This window comes from Colletotrichum paranaense (assembly GCF_030867605.1).
Source record: "Colletotrichum paranaense strain IMI 384185 chromosome Unknown Scaffold_5.1, whole genome shotgun sequence".
Classification (NCBI taxonomy): domain Eukaryota; kingdom Fungi; phylum Ascomycota; class Sordariomycetes; order Glomerellales; family Glomerellaceae; genus Colletotrichum; species Colletotrichum paranaense.
The window spans coordinates 3404332-3418157 of record NW_026848963.1 but is presented as its reverse complement, the minus strand read 5'-3'; the positions used below and the strand labels follow the sequence as shown (position 1 = coordinate 3418157).

At 53.7% G+C, this 13826-nt stretch overlaps 4 protein-coding genes across 4 annotated transcripts; 2 read left to right on the top strand and 2 right to left on the bottom strand.

Moving 5' to 3' along the window:
- Positions 1-1314: 1314 nt before the first annotated feature.
- On the top strand, positions 1315-2575 carry CPAR01_07559 (mitogen-activated protein kinase; the record flags this gene model as incomplete). The annotated part of the gene is made up of 4 exons (XM_060491828.1): positions 1315-1427; positions 1493-1688; positions 1758-2139; positions 2199-2575. 4 exons carry the CDS (start codon positions 1315-1317, stop codon positions 2573-2575), a joined length of 1068 nt encoding a protein of 355 aa, XP_060350702.1.
- Positions 2576-4283: 1708 nt separating this feature from the next.
- CPAR01_07558 (uncharacterized protein) lies at positions 4284-5392 on the bottom strand (the record flags this gene model as incomplete). Its single annotated transcript, XM_060491827.1, has 2 exons — positions 4284-4727; positions 4835-5392. The coding sequence occupies 2 exons, from the start codon at positions 5390-5392 to the stop codon at positions 4284-4286; spliced, it is 1002 nt and encodes a 333-aa protein (XP_060350701.1).
- A 2246-nt stretch (positions 5393-7638) lies between these two features.
- Positions 7639-9906, bottom strand: CPAR01_07557 (uncharacterized protein; the record flags this gene model as incomplete). Its single annotated transcript, XM_060491826.1, has 1 exon — positions 7639-9906. One exon carries the CDS (start codon positions 9904-9906, stop codon positions 7639-7641), a length of 2268 nt encoding a protein of 755 aa, XP_060350700.1.
- A 939-nt stretch (positions 9907-10845) lies between these two features.
- On the top strand, positions 10846-11216 carry CPAR01_07556 (uncharacterized protein; the record flags this gene model as incomplete). The annotated part of the gene is made up of 2 exons (XM_060491825.1): positions 10846-10893; positions 11040-11216. 2 exons carry the CDS (start codon positions 10846-10848, stop codon positions 11214-11216), a joined length of 225 nt encoding a protein of 74 aa, XP_060350699.1.
- Between the last annotated feature and the right edge of the window lie 2610 nt (positions 11217-13826).

Here is a 13826-nt window from a genome sequence, read left to right as displayed (position 1 = left end):
TTCTGGAAGCTTGTCTGCGCTGCATCTAGGCTGTCGCACCAAAGTGTCCCGGAAGATCGATTGCTTTTCGAGAAGCCACGGAAGAAGGCAAAGAGAACAGGTTCGGACACCCGCTACGTCTGCCTGTCTGTGGTTGCTCCCTCTATTCTCTGGGTGCTCTGCGTCTGCGCTGATCAACACTGCTTTGTGTCCTGCAAACCTAGCCTGGCTAGTACCTGTATTCAGTTCCTGGGTCCAGCGCTCCTTTATCCGTACCCGACCAACGACCCAGCTGGTTCCATTCTGGTTCAGGACCCTCCCCTCCCCAGCGCCTCTTCACCTTGCTTAACCTTGTGCATTCCGGGATACCTGCCTGTTTTGTCACTTGACCCGTTGGAGCTCCTTCCAGCTAACACGATTCAGCTAACACCAGTTCTCAGCCTGCAGTTCCCGCCTAAAGCAGTCCTCTCTCAAGTCCGGACACTTGCAAGCCATCACACTGCAACCCATCCTCAAACGACAAATTACCTGCCTACCGTACCTTCCTCAAACACATCTTTGCTATCGAGCAAAGACCACACAATACACACACCCGTCAAACAACAACCACTTTGGAGTACTAGACGACAGAAAAAAAGAAGAAGAAAAAAGAACGAAAAAAGTGACCGACATCCGAGACGTTGGCAAGAAATCCAAACACGATCCCGGCCTGTGACAAGCGGACCTCACCCAGCACCCAAGGCCCGAGCGGACCCAAGAAACACGGCCCTCGCCCACTTTCGAACCTCCGACGACACTCGTCCCCTTCCACCCTCCCGTCCGCATCTCTCTGTCCCATCCTTCCCCCCTCTCGAGATACTCTACAGCCGATCCGCCTATTGTCTGTTCATTGACTGGACCGACTTGGTTGCGTGTTCTTTCTTCCAATCCAACCAAAGAACAAAGTACGGCCGGTTTTTGCGACCTCAAGCTTTGTGTGTGTGTCTGCGACGCCCATCTTTTTTTCTTTGGACAGCCGCCGTCGGTCGATCCCACCCTTCCTTTCGACAAGTCACAAACGGCCTGCCCGCCAATAATTATAACCCCCGCAGAACCAAATACCGGAATCCTTTCGCCTCCTTCCTGAACCACCGCGCAAACCAGCAATTGTGGTTCTACAAGACGGTCTTATTAGGACGACTTAATTCTCTCCCTCATCCCCCCCCCCCCCTTTTTTTTTCTCCGCCCAAGGTTGCATCTCGTTCGCGAGGACCCGCCTGTGTGGTATTACTCCGTCGGCCAACTGCTCCGGCAACTTCCTCTCCACATCGACACCATCGTCGCACATCGCTCACAATGTCGCGCGCGAATCCCCCCAACGCTTCGGGCTCCCGAAAGATCTCGTTCAACGTCAGCGAGCAGTATGACATTCAGGATGTCGTCGGCGAGGGTGCATACGGAGTTGTCTGGTGCGTTATCTTTCGTCTCAATCACAGTTCGAGAAAGACCGGGTTGCTAATTGATTACTCTATAGCTCGGCGATACACAAGCCTTCCGGCCAGAAGGTCGCCATTAAGAAGATCACACCCTTCGATCACTCCATGTTCTGTCTGAGAACTCTGCGTGAGATGAAGCTTCTTAGATACTTCAACCATGAGAACATCATCTCCATCCTCGACATCCAGAAACCCCGCAGCTATGAGACATTCAACGAGGTTTACCTCATCCAGGTGAGCAAGACGTCCTCGTGTGCCACACCGATGGAAACAGGCCATTTACTGACATGATTATCTTTGCAGGAGCTTATGGAGACGGACATGCACCGTGTTATTCGAACCCAAGACCTATCCGACGACCACTGCCAATACTTCATCTACCAAACCCTTCGCGCTCTCAAGGCTATGCACTCAGCCAATGTCCTTCACCGTGACTTGAAGCCCTCCAACTTGCTTCTGAACGCCAACTGCGATCTGAAAGTCTGTGACTTTGGTCTGGCGCGTTCCGCTGCATCCCAGGAGGACAATTCGGGTTTCATGACGGAATACGTGGCGACCCGTTGGTACCGTGCTCCCGAGATCATGTTGACGTTCAAGGAGTACACCAAGGCCATTGACGTGTGGTCTGTTGGCTGTATTCTGGCCGAGATGCTGAGCGGCAAGCCTCTGTTCCCGGGCAAGGACTGTAAGTTGAACTATCATCCCGCCCTATCAAAGATACAAAGCTGATCACGTATATGATAGACCACCATCAGCTCACTCTGATTTTGGACGTTCTTGGTACCCCGACGATGGAGGACTACTATGGCATCAAGTCCCGCCGTGCGAGAGAGTACATTCGCTCGCTTCCCTTCAAGAAGAAGGTTCCTTTCCGCACCCTGTTCCCCAAGACGTCCGACCTGGCTCTCGACCTCCTCGAGAAGCTCCTCGCTTTCAACCCTGTCAAGCGCATCACCGTAGAGGACGCACTTAAGCACCCTTACCTCGAACCGTACCACGACCCGGATGACGAGCCTACTGCGCCTCCCATTCCCGAGGAGTTCTTCGACTTCGACAAGCACAAGGACAACCTGAGCAAGGAGCAACTGAAGCAGTTGATTTACCAGGAGATCATGCGGTGAGCAATGACACAGGATTTTCAAGCGAGAACAGAAGCAAGCGAGAGAGGAAAACGGGATCCACAGCAGGTGCATGATGTGGGCCAGAGAGACATGATCCTGCGGGACGACGACAATGAGAAAAATCACAGCGTGGCTGCTGAGCCTGAGGGTGGGGGAAACGATTATAGACAAACCATACGGGGCGGATAGGAGAGTCAAGGCCGTGCAGCCCGTGGTGATTGGGGGATACAAAGGAACATATGTGAGGCGAGTCAGTTTCGACTAGAATCAGTCGAGTGAATGATGGATAGGCAAATACTTTTCTCGTCTAATTTCCTCTTCTTTTCCGTTCCTTACTTGGCCACTTGACTTTTCATGAGCCCGTCCGTGAAGAGATCTCCAGCCGCTCATCGTCGACAGCGTCACTGATACAAGCTTGTAATAAAATGACAACATTGAAACCCCACAGCAAGTTATGCAATTGTTATACATTTATTTATGCGATAAACGTGAATTGTAGGTAGAAAAGCCCGACCTGTGCTAAGCGTTTCAATAAGCAGAGATGAATAGAGTTGGGTGATACAAAATCGTCGTCGGCTCAAGTATTGAGAAGGGGAGCCCTGGATGATGGACGAGAGTTAGGGATTCTTGGTCAAGGAATTCTCAAGTAATTCGTATACTGGCGAAGTCATTTCCGTATTCCTTTTGTCGATACGTCAGGGAGGGCCCAATTGTTTTCAATGGACGATGTGATGATTGCCATTTTCCGAGTTGTGGGTTTTCATGATCAGCTGGAACGTAGGTGTAGGTGCGTATATAGAAATGTGAAATGGCAATGGGTGGAATCTCTCGACACACACACACACACACACACACACACGCACACACACACACACAGAGAGAGAGAGGGAGAGAGAGAGAGAGAGAACGAACGAACAACGTATCAAGTTTCAGGAGACTCTATACTTCAGCCAATTGGAGGGTTCGATAGATTCTGCTCCAAAGAAAGATGAGCTTCGGGGTCAGAACAATAGCTGAGGTGTTACAATCAATATTCTTCGGGGCGGAATGTGTAAAGAGACATTTGATTCTTTGATTTGATAAAGGGGTATTGTTAAAATTAAAAATGTCTTGAATCCTCGTTTGCCTGTACAATCCAGTCCAGCTCACTCCGTCCATTCAGCGCTCTCACTATTGTGTCCCTCGAAGCGAGAGTTGACTTGAAGGTGTGCCAAGCCAATATCGATCGCAAGGTTCCCAGCCTCTCCAAGGAGCCCCTCCCGAAGGAGAGGAAGGAGCGATAGAACTCACGATTCCGCTCGCGCTCCTAATCGACTCGATCCAGTCCTCAGAAAAAGCAGCTTTTCGCGGCATCAGTGTTGCCATTGGAGTGAGTGCCGCATAAACCTCTGTCGGCCGTTTCTTTTTGCAAATAACCCGTCGCCTTTGCGCCCCGATTGCTCCAACGCCTAGTTCCAATCCCCAGTCCCAGTCGTGTATCTGTGCGGTGTATTTGTCTTTTTTGCGTGTGATATATTTCCATATCCTTTTCCCCTTCCACAGAGAAATACGAGAGTCCGCGGTTGCTGGGCGTGCTCCGTGTCCGTGCTGCGTACATCAGCGTACTGTTGTTCCGGCAACCCTCTCGGTCGTCATGCCAGGCCTCATCTCCGCCAACTTAAGGTTTCCTTTCTGATTCTAATCTCTGGTAATCACCCGGGTCCATCTTTCAGGCGCCAAGCACCCAAAGCTCCACGCCCAACACGCCAAACTTTTCGCCCTCGTCGCTCAGAGGCTCGTTGCCAAAGGTGTGGCTGCGCCCGCTGTGCCCGCGGTCGAGGCTGTCGTCGAGCCACAGGCCGTAGTGACCGTCGCCGGCGCCGACGCTGAGGAAGCCCGTCTCGCAGTTGATGTAGTAGTCGTTAATGCCTGAGTAAGGGAACGCCTTGAAGCGGATTGACTCGCTCGGCGCCGGGGACGGTGCGTTGTTGCGGTCGCCAAAGGTTGAGCGTGTCGGGCTGGCGACCGTGGTGATGCGCGTCAGGTTCGTCGTATCGGCGGAGGGCGGCGGCGGGAGGGGCGTGAGGGTTGAGGCGCGCCAGAGGAAGCATTCGCCGTTGCCAAAGTACTTGGACGCGGGGTGTGGATATTCGGAGAGGTAGGCGCCGAAAGTCTGGTCGTGGAGGAGCAGAGGATTAGCTTATTGCAATATTGAGACCTTCGACTACGGTGACATGTCGGGCAAAGAGAATCGCGGCCAGAAAAGAGGTTTCCACTTACGCCGCCTAGGTCGTCCCTCACGACTAGAACAAAACCGACTCGCCGGCCCTGGAATTCAGCTGCCTTTTGATATAGCGTTGCCAAGCTAGCACCGTCCTGCTCCAAGCTGTATATCAACCTCCAATCCTCCTTGATCCTAAGCCTTTCTGGGAGCATGATCCGGATCTCCTCGGCCACGCCGTGACTCAGGAGCCTGGCACTCTGCGAAGTGCTGTCTTTATAGCCGTGCAGAACAATGGGATCGAGAGGCGGTGGACGGAACGGGCTCGCAGTTCGAATGGGTTGGTGACTAGGGAAAAAAACACCATTGATGCCATCCTGGAAGCCCCCTCCACCGCCGCCGGCGGGCTCGGTATGCGCGTGGGAGAGGTGTGAAGGCTCGTGCGGGTGCCCGTTGTGACCGTAGGACTCTGGAAGGTCGGAGGAGAAGCGGCGTATCAGACCGGACCACATTGTTGTGATGACAGAATTCGATAATGACGGTGCTGTAGAGGAAGAGTGGGTTGGCGTGTGGGCGCCGGAGGAGGATGGTGTTTCTGGAGGACTCTGGTAAGCCATCTCTCTTTCTCCCTCTCTGTCTTGATGTCCGGGTCAAGCCAGCATATGATGTCGAGACCAGCAGTGGGTGGTCGGACGTGGTGGGGTGGCTAGGTCCGGTTTTCAAGGGTGGGCGTGGAGAAGATAGCGTGGCATATATGGGAACAGGTCGGTTGCGGTGGCCGGACAAGGGCTTATCATCGAGTAGACGTGCGCTATGTAAGAGTAGTCGAGGCGGCGGGGGAGCAACGGAGGGCAAGGTGGTGCTCGCTCTCTCTGTTCCTCTCTCTCCCTTCCAGCTAAGGGTATGTGCTGAACGAAAACGACAGTGGTTTTATTAAGGGCGGCAGCTTGTAAGCAAAAAAAGAAGAAGAAAGGGAGATGGGCTGAATGGCTTGGGCTGTTCGATTTGTTGTCGTGTTGATTAGGCAAGGCGAGTAGCAAGTGGCCGGTAAGGAGGTTGAGTAGGGTAATCCGAGAGTAAGCTAGGTCGTTGGACAACGGGGCTTGTCACCGGTGCAACTTTTAGCTTTCGGCCAACGGTGGTGAGTTCGGATCGGTCCCGCCGCAGAGGTATGGGGTTGGCCCGTAGGTTATACACCGAGGTCTATCTGTAGATATATGGAAGTATTTGTGGATAGGAATTTCCGTGAGCAGGATGGGACGAGGAGTCGGAGGAAAGTCTCCAGTCTGTTGTTCGTTGCGTGATGGGGTCGTTTATTGGGATGCTGATGCAACGGGGAGGAGCGAGAGATTCTGTCACTTCGCGATCACTAAGTTAGGCCAGTGCCGCTAGTTCGAGGTTGAATTTCTTATACAGAAGGCGGGCAGTGAATATCTTTTCTTTTCCTGGTATCTTTATCTTTGGGTACCTTGAGCTGTGCCTAGGCTCCCTACCTTACCTTGAGGTGCCCAAGGTAGGTAGACAGCGGTGGACTGACCCTTTGACGTAACGCCCAAGTTACCTCGGTGTGGTGTGTACGGGCACGGTGCATTGGCTTGCCCCCGGGGCTTGACGTCGTTGGAAGCTGTCGACGGCTGAGTGGTCGCCGCCGAATGAGGGGTAATTAGGTGTTTGACCTCTCTGGACTACCTAAGGGAGTACGCAACTAATCCTACCCAATGCACAGCGAGGTTGCCTTTACGTCTTGTTCCTTGACTTTGGCTGCTTTCTTGCCATGTGTCAGCACCACCCACAACACCAACCACGCATTAGCTGTGTATTACCTAACCTGGCAGACATTCAGACGGCAAGGTACGTAACTATGACAGATGTCCCGGGACGGGAAGTGCAAGTGGTGTGATTCGACAGGGGTTCGCGACCAACAGCGCAGCTGCCGGCGCCACTTCATGCCAGCTGTTCATCACGGGACCGAATTGTTCCTTATCAGTATCCGTAATATTCAGACTACCTAAATAAGATAGGTCCATTACCTAAGGTAAGGCGGTACGTACAAGCCCACTTGCATCCCAAATTCATGCTTCTTTTTCCTGCCGGCCACCCCCGGCCGGGCGCCCGGACGGCCGGTCTCGTCTCCGGTTACGTACAAGTCGCAGCCATTCATGTCGTTTTACCCTAGCATTACTTGATGGAATGGGCACAGAGTACACGCAGGCATTGCTGATTCCTTACTGTTACCACATTTCGAAGGATAACGAACAATTCAGGAACCAGTCATGTCACAGCAAATCATGTTGCGGATGGCCGTTCTATACGGACATATTTCAACGGGGTAAGTTTTCACTTTGTAGGATTCATCTAGCAAAACCATTACAGTGGAACAGGCTTTGTACTGCTCCTCCCCCGGCCGTCGCAACCCGCTTATAAGAAGCTGGGCAGGGAAGCCGGGAATGAGTATGGGGTGTCTCATGGCCAAGAAGTTTTGACTTTTGCTTCGTGAGAAGGGAAGAGAACAGGAAAAAAGAAGAAAAAAAGGATGCTCAGAAGACATGAACACGGGTGTTGTGATCTGTCTCCTCCAAAACACCAAATACACCACAGTCGGTCCCCAAATGAAAATAAAAGGGTCCCTTCATTTTTTGGGCGGTATCCTTCATCATACCCTCTCATCTCAATCTCTCTCATATCCACATCAACCATATCACCAGCCGTGGCTGTTCCTCAAATGCCCCTACCCATGTCGCATGAAATCGTTCCCTTCACATAGTGGTTGACCCTATCTCTCTCAACCCTCCTCATCTCCAACGTTTGTACAAGTAGTGAAAGATGTGTTTTGGTAATACATGATAAAGAAATCCCCCTCCCCTTACAACGCCTTGCCAACGCTGTTCTGGCTTCCTCCACTGGGCCTCCTCACGACATTCTTCTTCTGCTCTCCGGCCCGGTACCCTGCAACCGGGCTCTCGGCGCCCTCGTTGCGATAGCCAGGTCCGCTTGAAGGCCCGACATCTGGCCCTGGATCACTCCAGCCGTCCATGCTCACACCACTGCTATACTTTGAGCTGAAGCTGTCCGCGCGCGTGTGAGCGTTGCCGGGTACGCGCGGTGCGCCTCCGCCAACCTGGCTGTAGTTGCTGCTGGCCTGCGTCAACCGGCCACCGCTACTGCTACCGAGACTGCTGCCCAGTAGCTCAGGTCTTTCCAGATCAAACGGATCAGATCGGAACTTGTTCCGCCTCGTTGCGAAGCTCTCCACGCTCTGCATCGAGTCTCGGTACATGGAGTCCAGGCGCGGAGAGTAGGTTGAGCCGCTTGGCGGCCTGGTTGTGGTACCGCCGACAGAGGTTCCTCTTGACCGGCGTACATCAGCGACATACGTTGATGACGGTTTTCTTGCGGCCGCGGGTGCCGAAATGGCATTGGCATCAGAGAAGGGATTGTTGCCATTGCCATTGCTCGGGTTGGCCACGGCGAGTGGTGCCGGCTTGGCCGAGTTATGAGGTAACGCGTTGATATCAGAAAAGGGGTCGGCGGAAGCGTTGTCGAAGTTCAGTCCCAGGCCACCGAGGAAGTGATCGGCGGAGCCGGCGCTGCCTTGGTTCCGGCTCACTCGCCGCCTCTGAGCTTCCCGTTCAACCTCCCTGTCGTCCATACCCAAAAGCGTCAAGAAGTCGGGTTGTCCTGGCGCGGCCGCTTTCCTCTCGCTCATGTTGCGAGCTGAGGCGAATGGGTCCTTTTCGACATTCCTGTCGCCGCGGAGTCGCCAATTGAATTTCATATCCGCCGTCAACCGTTCCCACCAGTCCTTGACCCGATCCTTTGTGGTAACGACGTCTCGTGGTCCACCATGGTTTGATAGAGACGAGCTGTTTCGGCTGTGCTGGGAGATATTCATAAACTGAGCGCGGTCATTTGTCGAGCCGCTATCCCGGTTGCGTGAGACCAATCCACCGAACTGGCCGCGGAATCTCTGAAAGTTATAGCCAAGCGCGGCCTTGAGCTTGGCTGAGCGCGGTGTTGGGCCCAAAGATCCTCTGTCAATGACATATGACGACTTTTCCCTGAAGCTGGGATCCGTGGACAACGGAGTAAGAAGCGTGCTCCGACGCTTCTTCAGCAACCTCTTCCGCCAGAACCAAAGCAGGAACCCCAGCAAGCCAATTACCGCCACAGCACCAACAACACTCGAAGCAATCACAACAGGGGTTGCCACGCCCCCAGATCTGCTGCTCGAAGCAGGAGCTTGACTGGTCGTAGGAGCATCGTTCCCTGTTCCTGCCTCGCCTGCGGCAGTACCCGGGTTCAGGGGCGGCGAAGGCGCAATAGCCCCAGCGCCTGCTCCTGCGCTGCTCGTGGGTGAGGGTGATGGGCTGATATTGCTGAAAAAAGCGGGGGGCGCTTGAGAAGGAGTTGGTGTTGGGACTGCGTTGGCATCAGTCTGGCTGGTTACTGGAACAGGTGGCAACACGACTGGGGCAGGTATTGAAGAGGAAGAAGAAAAAGATGAGGCGGGGGGGAAGATCTGGGCGGGAGTAGGAGGAGAACTCTGCGCAGGAATAGCGGGAATGTTTTGGAAAGTAGGAATCGTCGCCGGCGGTTCAGCGTCAACGATTGGAGGCTGAGAAGAAGAAGACGTTGATACTGCTGGAACCGGCGGCGGCGGCGGAGGTGGAGGAGGACTCGATACGACTGGAGCAGGCGGCGCTTGTGTCTGCTGTAGAGGCAGTGGATTTGAAGATGGGGTGTTCACTACTGGAGGAGGGGGAGGGGGAGGGGGAGGAGGAGGTAATGAGGAGCTCGTCGTACTCGCTGAACTAGTGGTCAAAACAGCTGGTGGTGGTGGCGGCGGCGGTGGTGTTGTTTGCGGTGGTGGAGGAGGCGGCGGCGGAGGAGCAGGAGCGAGCGTTGCAACTGCTGGAGGCGGAGGCGGTGATGAGCTCACTTGCGGAGGGGGTGTCGATCGCGTCGTCGAGTGTGTTGTCGATGTCGAGTGAGACGTACTCGTCGAGGCACGTTGCTGGTTGTTCGACTTTGACTTATTCCCATTCCTCGGCCTCGCCGTACACCTCTTGCCATTGAAAGTCGTGATAAAAGCCCCATCCGGGAGGTTCGCGTTCCGATTTGGACTCGACATTGCTGCAATATGTTGCGATTCCAGTCGCAAAAAGCTGAATGGTTTCGAGAATCGAACAAGGACCCCGAGTCGGGTTCGAAGAAAATAGACTGATACTAGGAGAAGCCTAGCCGGCCATCTAGGTCGATTCGCAAAAGCTCATTAGGAACCGGTTCCTTCTGAAGCATAAAAGACGTGAGAGCCGTGAGAAAGTGAGTTCTTCCGTGGACGAATACACGTGTAAGCAAGGAACACTGCGCGCAGACAATCTCAAGGGTGAGACTGTGTCGTCGAAGATCCAAGTCGTCAATGTCGTCGAAGTAGTCGTTCTCGGTATCGAAGCGAATAAACAAGACGCTGAGAATAGAAAAGAAGCAATCACCAAGCTAGTTGGGAGACGAAGAAGATGAAAAGTCGAAAAAGGCGTGAGAAGGGTGTCACGAAGAGAATCGAAGGTGGTGGTGGTAAGGAAGAAGACGAGGAGGGTGATCGGGGTAAAGGGAGTGTAAGAGACTAAAGGAGGGTATGGCAGGGTAAGGTATGGTCGGGCAAGGTTATGGTTAGGTATGGTAGGGAAGACTAAGAGAGGACCAGCCAGGGCCTGGTCGGGAGTGGTTTGGTATGGACCGGTTTGGACTGGTACGGCAGGGTCTGAGTCTTGACTGAGGCTCGCGGGATGTCTCTCCGATCGTGCGGGACAGGGACCACACACACCTCTTTCTGGACCTCTCACAAACAGAGACGGGCACCGGTTTGCAACATGCAAGCAGGCACTTGCGTGTTACATGATATAGCATGGACCACAGGCGTGTGTACTGTGGTATTGAGGACCGAAGTGTATCCCATCAACCGGGGGAGGTGAGCACCGTTGAGTCTTGAGGGAGTAGGGTTATCCGTGGGCCGTACAGGCTATCCGTACTTCACAATGAGGAACTCCATACAGAGAGGAGAAGGAGAAGGATGAGGAAGAAAAAGAGCGGTAGGCGCCGAGCGACAGCGTTACTTCGGGTACGTCTCCTTACTCTAATCGAGGACGACCAAAGTGACAGACCCTGGACCATGACTGGACCAGAGGCAGAACTAGACCAGAACAGACTCCAGAGCAGGCCAAACCAAAGTCACCAAACCCAAGTAAGGTACTAAACCCATGACAGGGCGCCGAGGACGGGCATGCAAGTCTGCAGCCGCTCCAGCTGCAAATGCAAGGCATGCCGCAAGCTCGCAAGATCAGGAACTTGAAAGATGGCTTTGCGTCCTTGGCCTTGGCCTTTGGTATCCATCCGTACACTAGTACGATTCTAGACGCAGCCTCCCTCAAGTTGGTTGTTTGACTCGACTTGAACCGACTCGTGGAACGGACTCTCTTTCTTTCTCATAACAGGAAGGGAAGCGGCGGCGACAGCAGCGGCAGCGGCAGCAGCAGCAAAGCACGGGCATTGATGGTGTCTGTCGCAGCATGGAAGGATTGATCAATGTTTGATGGATCTCTCCTCTCACAGTCTCACACACATCTCTTTCTCGGGCGCATCGCGGGATTGATCCAACGGGCATTGGTGGCCGTGTCTGAGAAGGTTCCTTTGGGAAGAGAGTGACAGGACGTAGTTGCTGCAGCGCTGGGACCCGGGTATTGATGGACGAATCATGAGAAGAGTGGAAGCGTAGGCGCATCAAGATGGGAACCGATGCTGCAGGGATGGGGTCTGACCTTGAGAGACAGAGAGACAGAGAGAAACAGATACGTGAACGTTGTCCAATAACGGCTGTGAAGGGTGAAGCAGCGACAGGAATGGGACTGGGAAAGAGGGAGGAGGAGGAAGAGGAAGAGATGGAGTGTCCAGTCCAAAAACGGCGACCCCCCTGTCTGTAACACACCTGAAGCACGGGAACCCGCCTCCAAGCAACCCCAGGCACGTTCCAGACCAGGGGTCCCCAGCCTCACGACGCAGCACACTAGTAATCACTACCGACCTACAAGTTCCTGTCCAATGACTTTACTGTGTAGAGAGTGCCAGAGCACCAGGGATTCAGGAAAGGTATTCTCTTTTGCGGTGTTCCTGTGTGTAGAGAGTAAGTAGAAGATAGTATGGAAAATGTATGGACAATAAGCTCGCGACTCTACATTCTTCATTGGACTGGTGGTTGGGTTCACCGTCCACCGTTCCTTTGCGGTCTACGGTCTGCGGCTTGCCTGTGACAGTCTAACGCTAAACACGTTGGTTGGCGGCCCCTCCACACCTCGTTTTCCTTGCTTCACTTGAAATCTCATGCCAGACATGCCAGAACCATTTGTCGACTTGCGCTACAAATGACAAGCTTACCGGTAGTTCTCACCTTGGTTGATGATGGTACGGGGTGGCCACTAGGTAAGTACCTATTGTCAGTACGTATCTACGTACCGGCCGTTACCCCTGCATAAGTCTCGTCTGTGGCGCCGAACCGGCCAACTACGCGCCTGCCTTGGAAACGCCGCAACTGCAAGACATCTTGGTGGCAGATGCCCTGTGGTGTATGGGGCCTTCCCGTTGCAGTCGCAGCGCACCCGACTGGGAAAGGGAACACTCCACGTCTTGCCGGGGTGGCATTGGCACTTTCCATGCTCTGTCGAATTCCATGATCCATCTGCTGCACACTTCGAATGCCAGCGAGTCCTTCTCGCCATTGTTCGGGTGTAACCCGACGAACCTCCCTTTTTGTTTATGGACTGTTGCATTTCGAACAAGAGTCGGAACGATACTTCTCCGTCTCCAGCAACACCGAGCTCTTCAACGTCCATGCTCGTCTATCTGGCGTCATGCACCAGAAGCGGCAGAACATCACCACCAGACATACACGCAATATATGCGCAATAAACTCGAGATACTTGGGCTACATCTGACGTACCTGCGTATCCAAAGTACCCGTTACTGCGTACGTTTGCCTAGGTACACCAAGAACCCACATACGTAAACGAATACACGTGTAGATGAATCATGGGTGGGCAACAGCAACGGGCAAGTCAGACCAGATCAGGTGCGTGCGTCTTCAACCCCTCCATTTAATTAATCTATCTCGAGTTTATTTCTCCTGCCTGCGGATACCACCAAGAAGTCATCGCGAAACTTCTCTACCCCGGCACGCCGCACAACGCTGCTTCGGAACATTCTTGGCCTTCCCCCTCGCCCACTGCGCGGTTGGCCCCTCATTCCTCATTCTCCGAAAGTTCCCCCCTCGTCAGCGTCAAAAAGCCGTCTGTAAATAGAATCCAGTCTACCCTACTCCGTACGCCCTCTCGACCATGATCTCTCAAACAAATATGCGGCCCGCACTCACCGCTGGCCTGGCCCAGGGCAGTGGCCCGCCCTTCTCGCCTGTCGTGCACATCCGGAGAAGGCCTGCCGTGGCATTCGCGACTCCTGCTCCTTCTCACTGGTTCCCAGACTCCCAGTTGCAACTCGCTCCCTTTTCGGCTGCATGAGACACCATCCAACGCTCCTGTGCCCACCAGCCTGCAGGAAACAAGAAACACCATGCACGACGCATCGCCTCATTGAGTCGCTTTAAGAGAAGCGGAGTCGTAATCACTGTCGTCGTCGTCGTCGTCGTCGTCGTCTAGATACGCTTCGACCGAACTGCGGACATATTACCACACCTTTACCACTCCCATCCTCATGTCGTGGTTGGCCGTCTCTTGCAAAGGCCCTTTCAACCAAACTCCAAATTCCGTCCCTCCTTCGGCCAAACCCCGACTTTGATCGATTCACCTCATATTGCGAGCATGGATGTTACAGGCAGACAGAGGTCCGAAGGGACTCTCTGCTCGGTCTTTTGTGCACTTGGACTATCAGAGCACGACTGAACCCTCTCAGACTCAGGACCCTTTGCCATCTACAATTTCTACTCCTCATCATCATGTCCGCCAAGACCGCACCATTGCTCAGTCTTGACTGGCTTCTCAAGGTCTA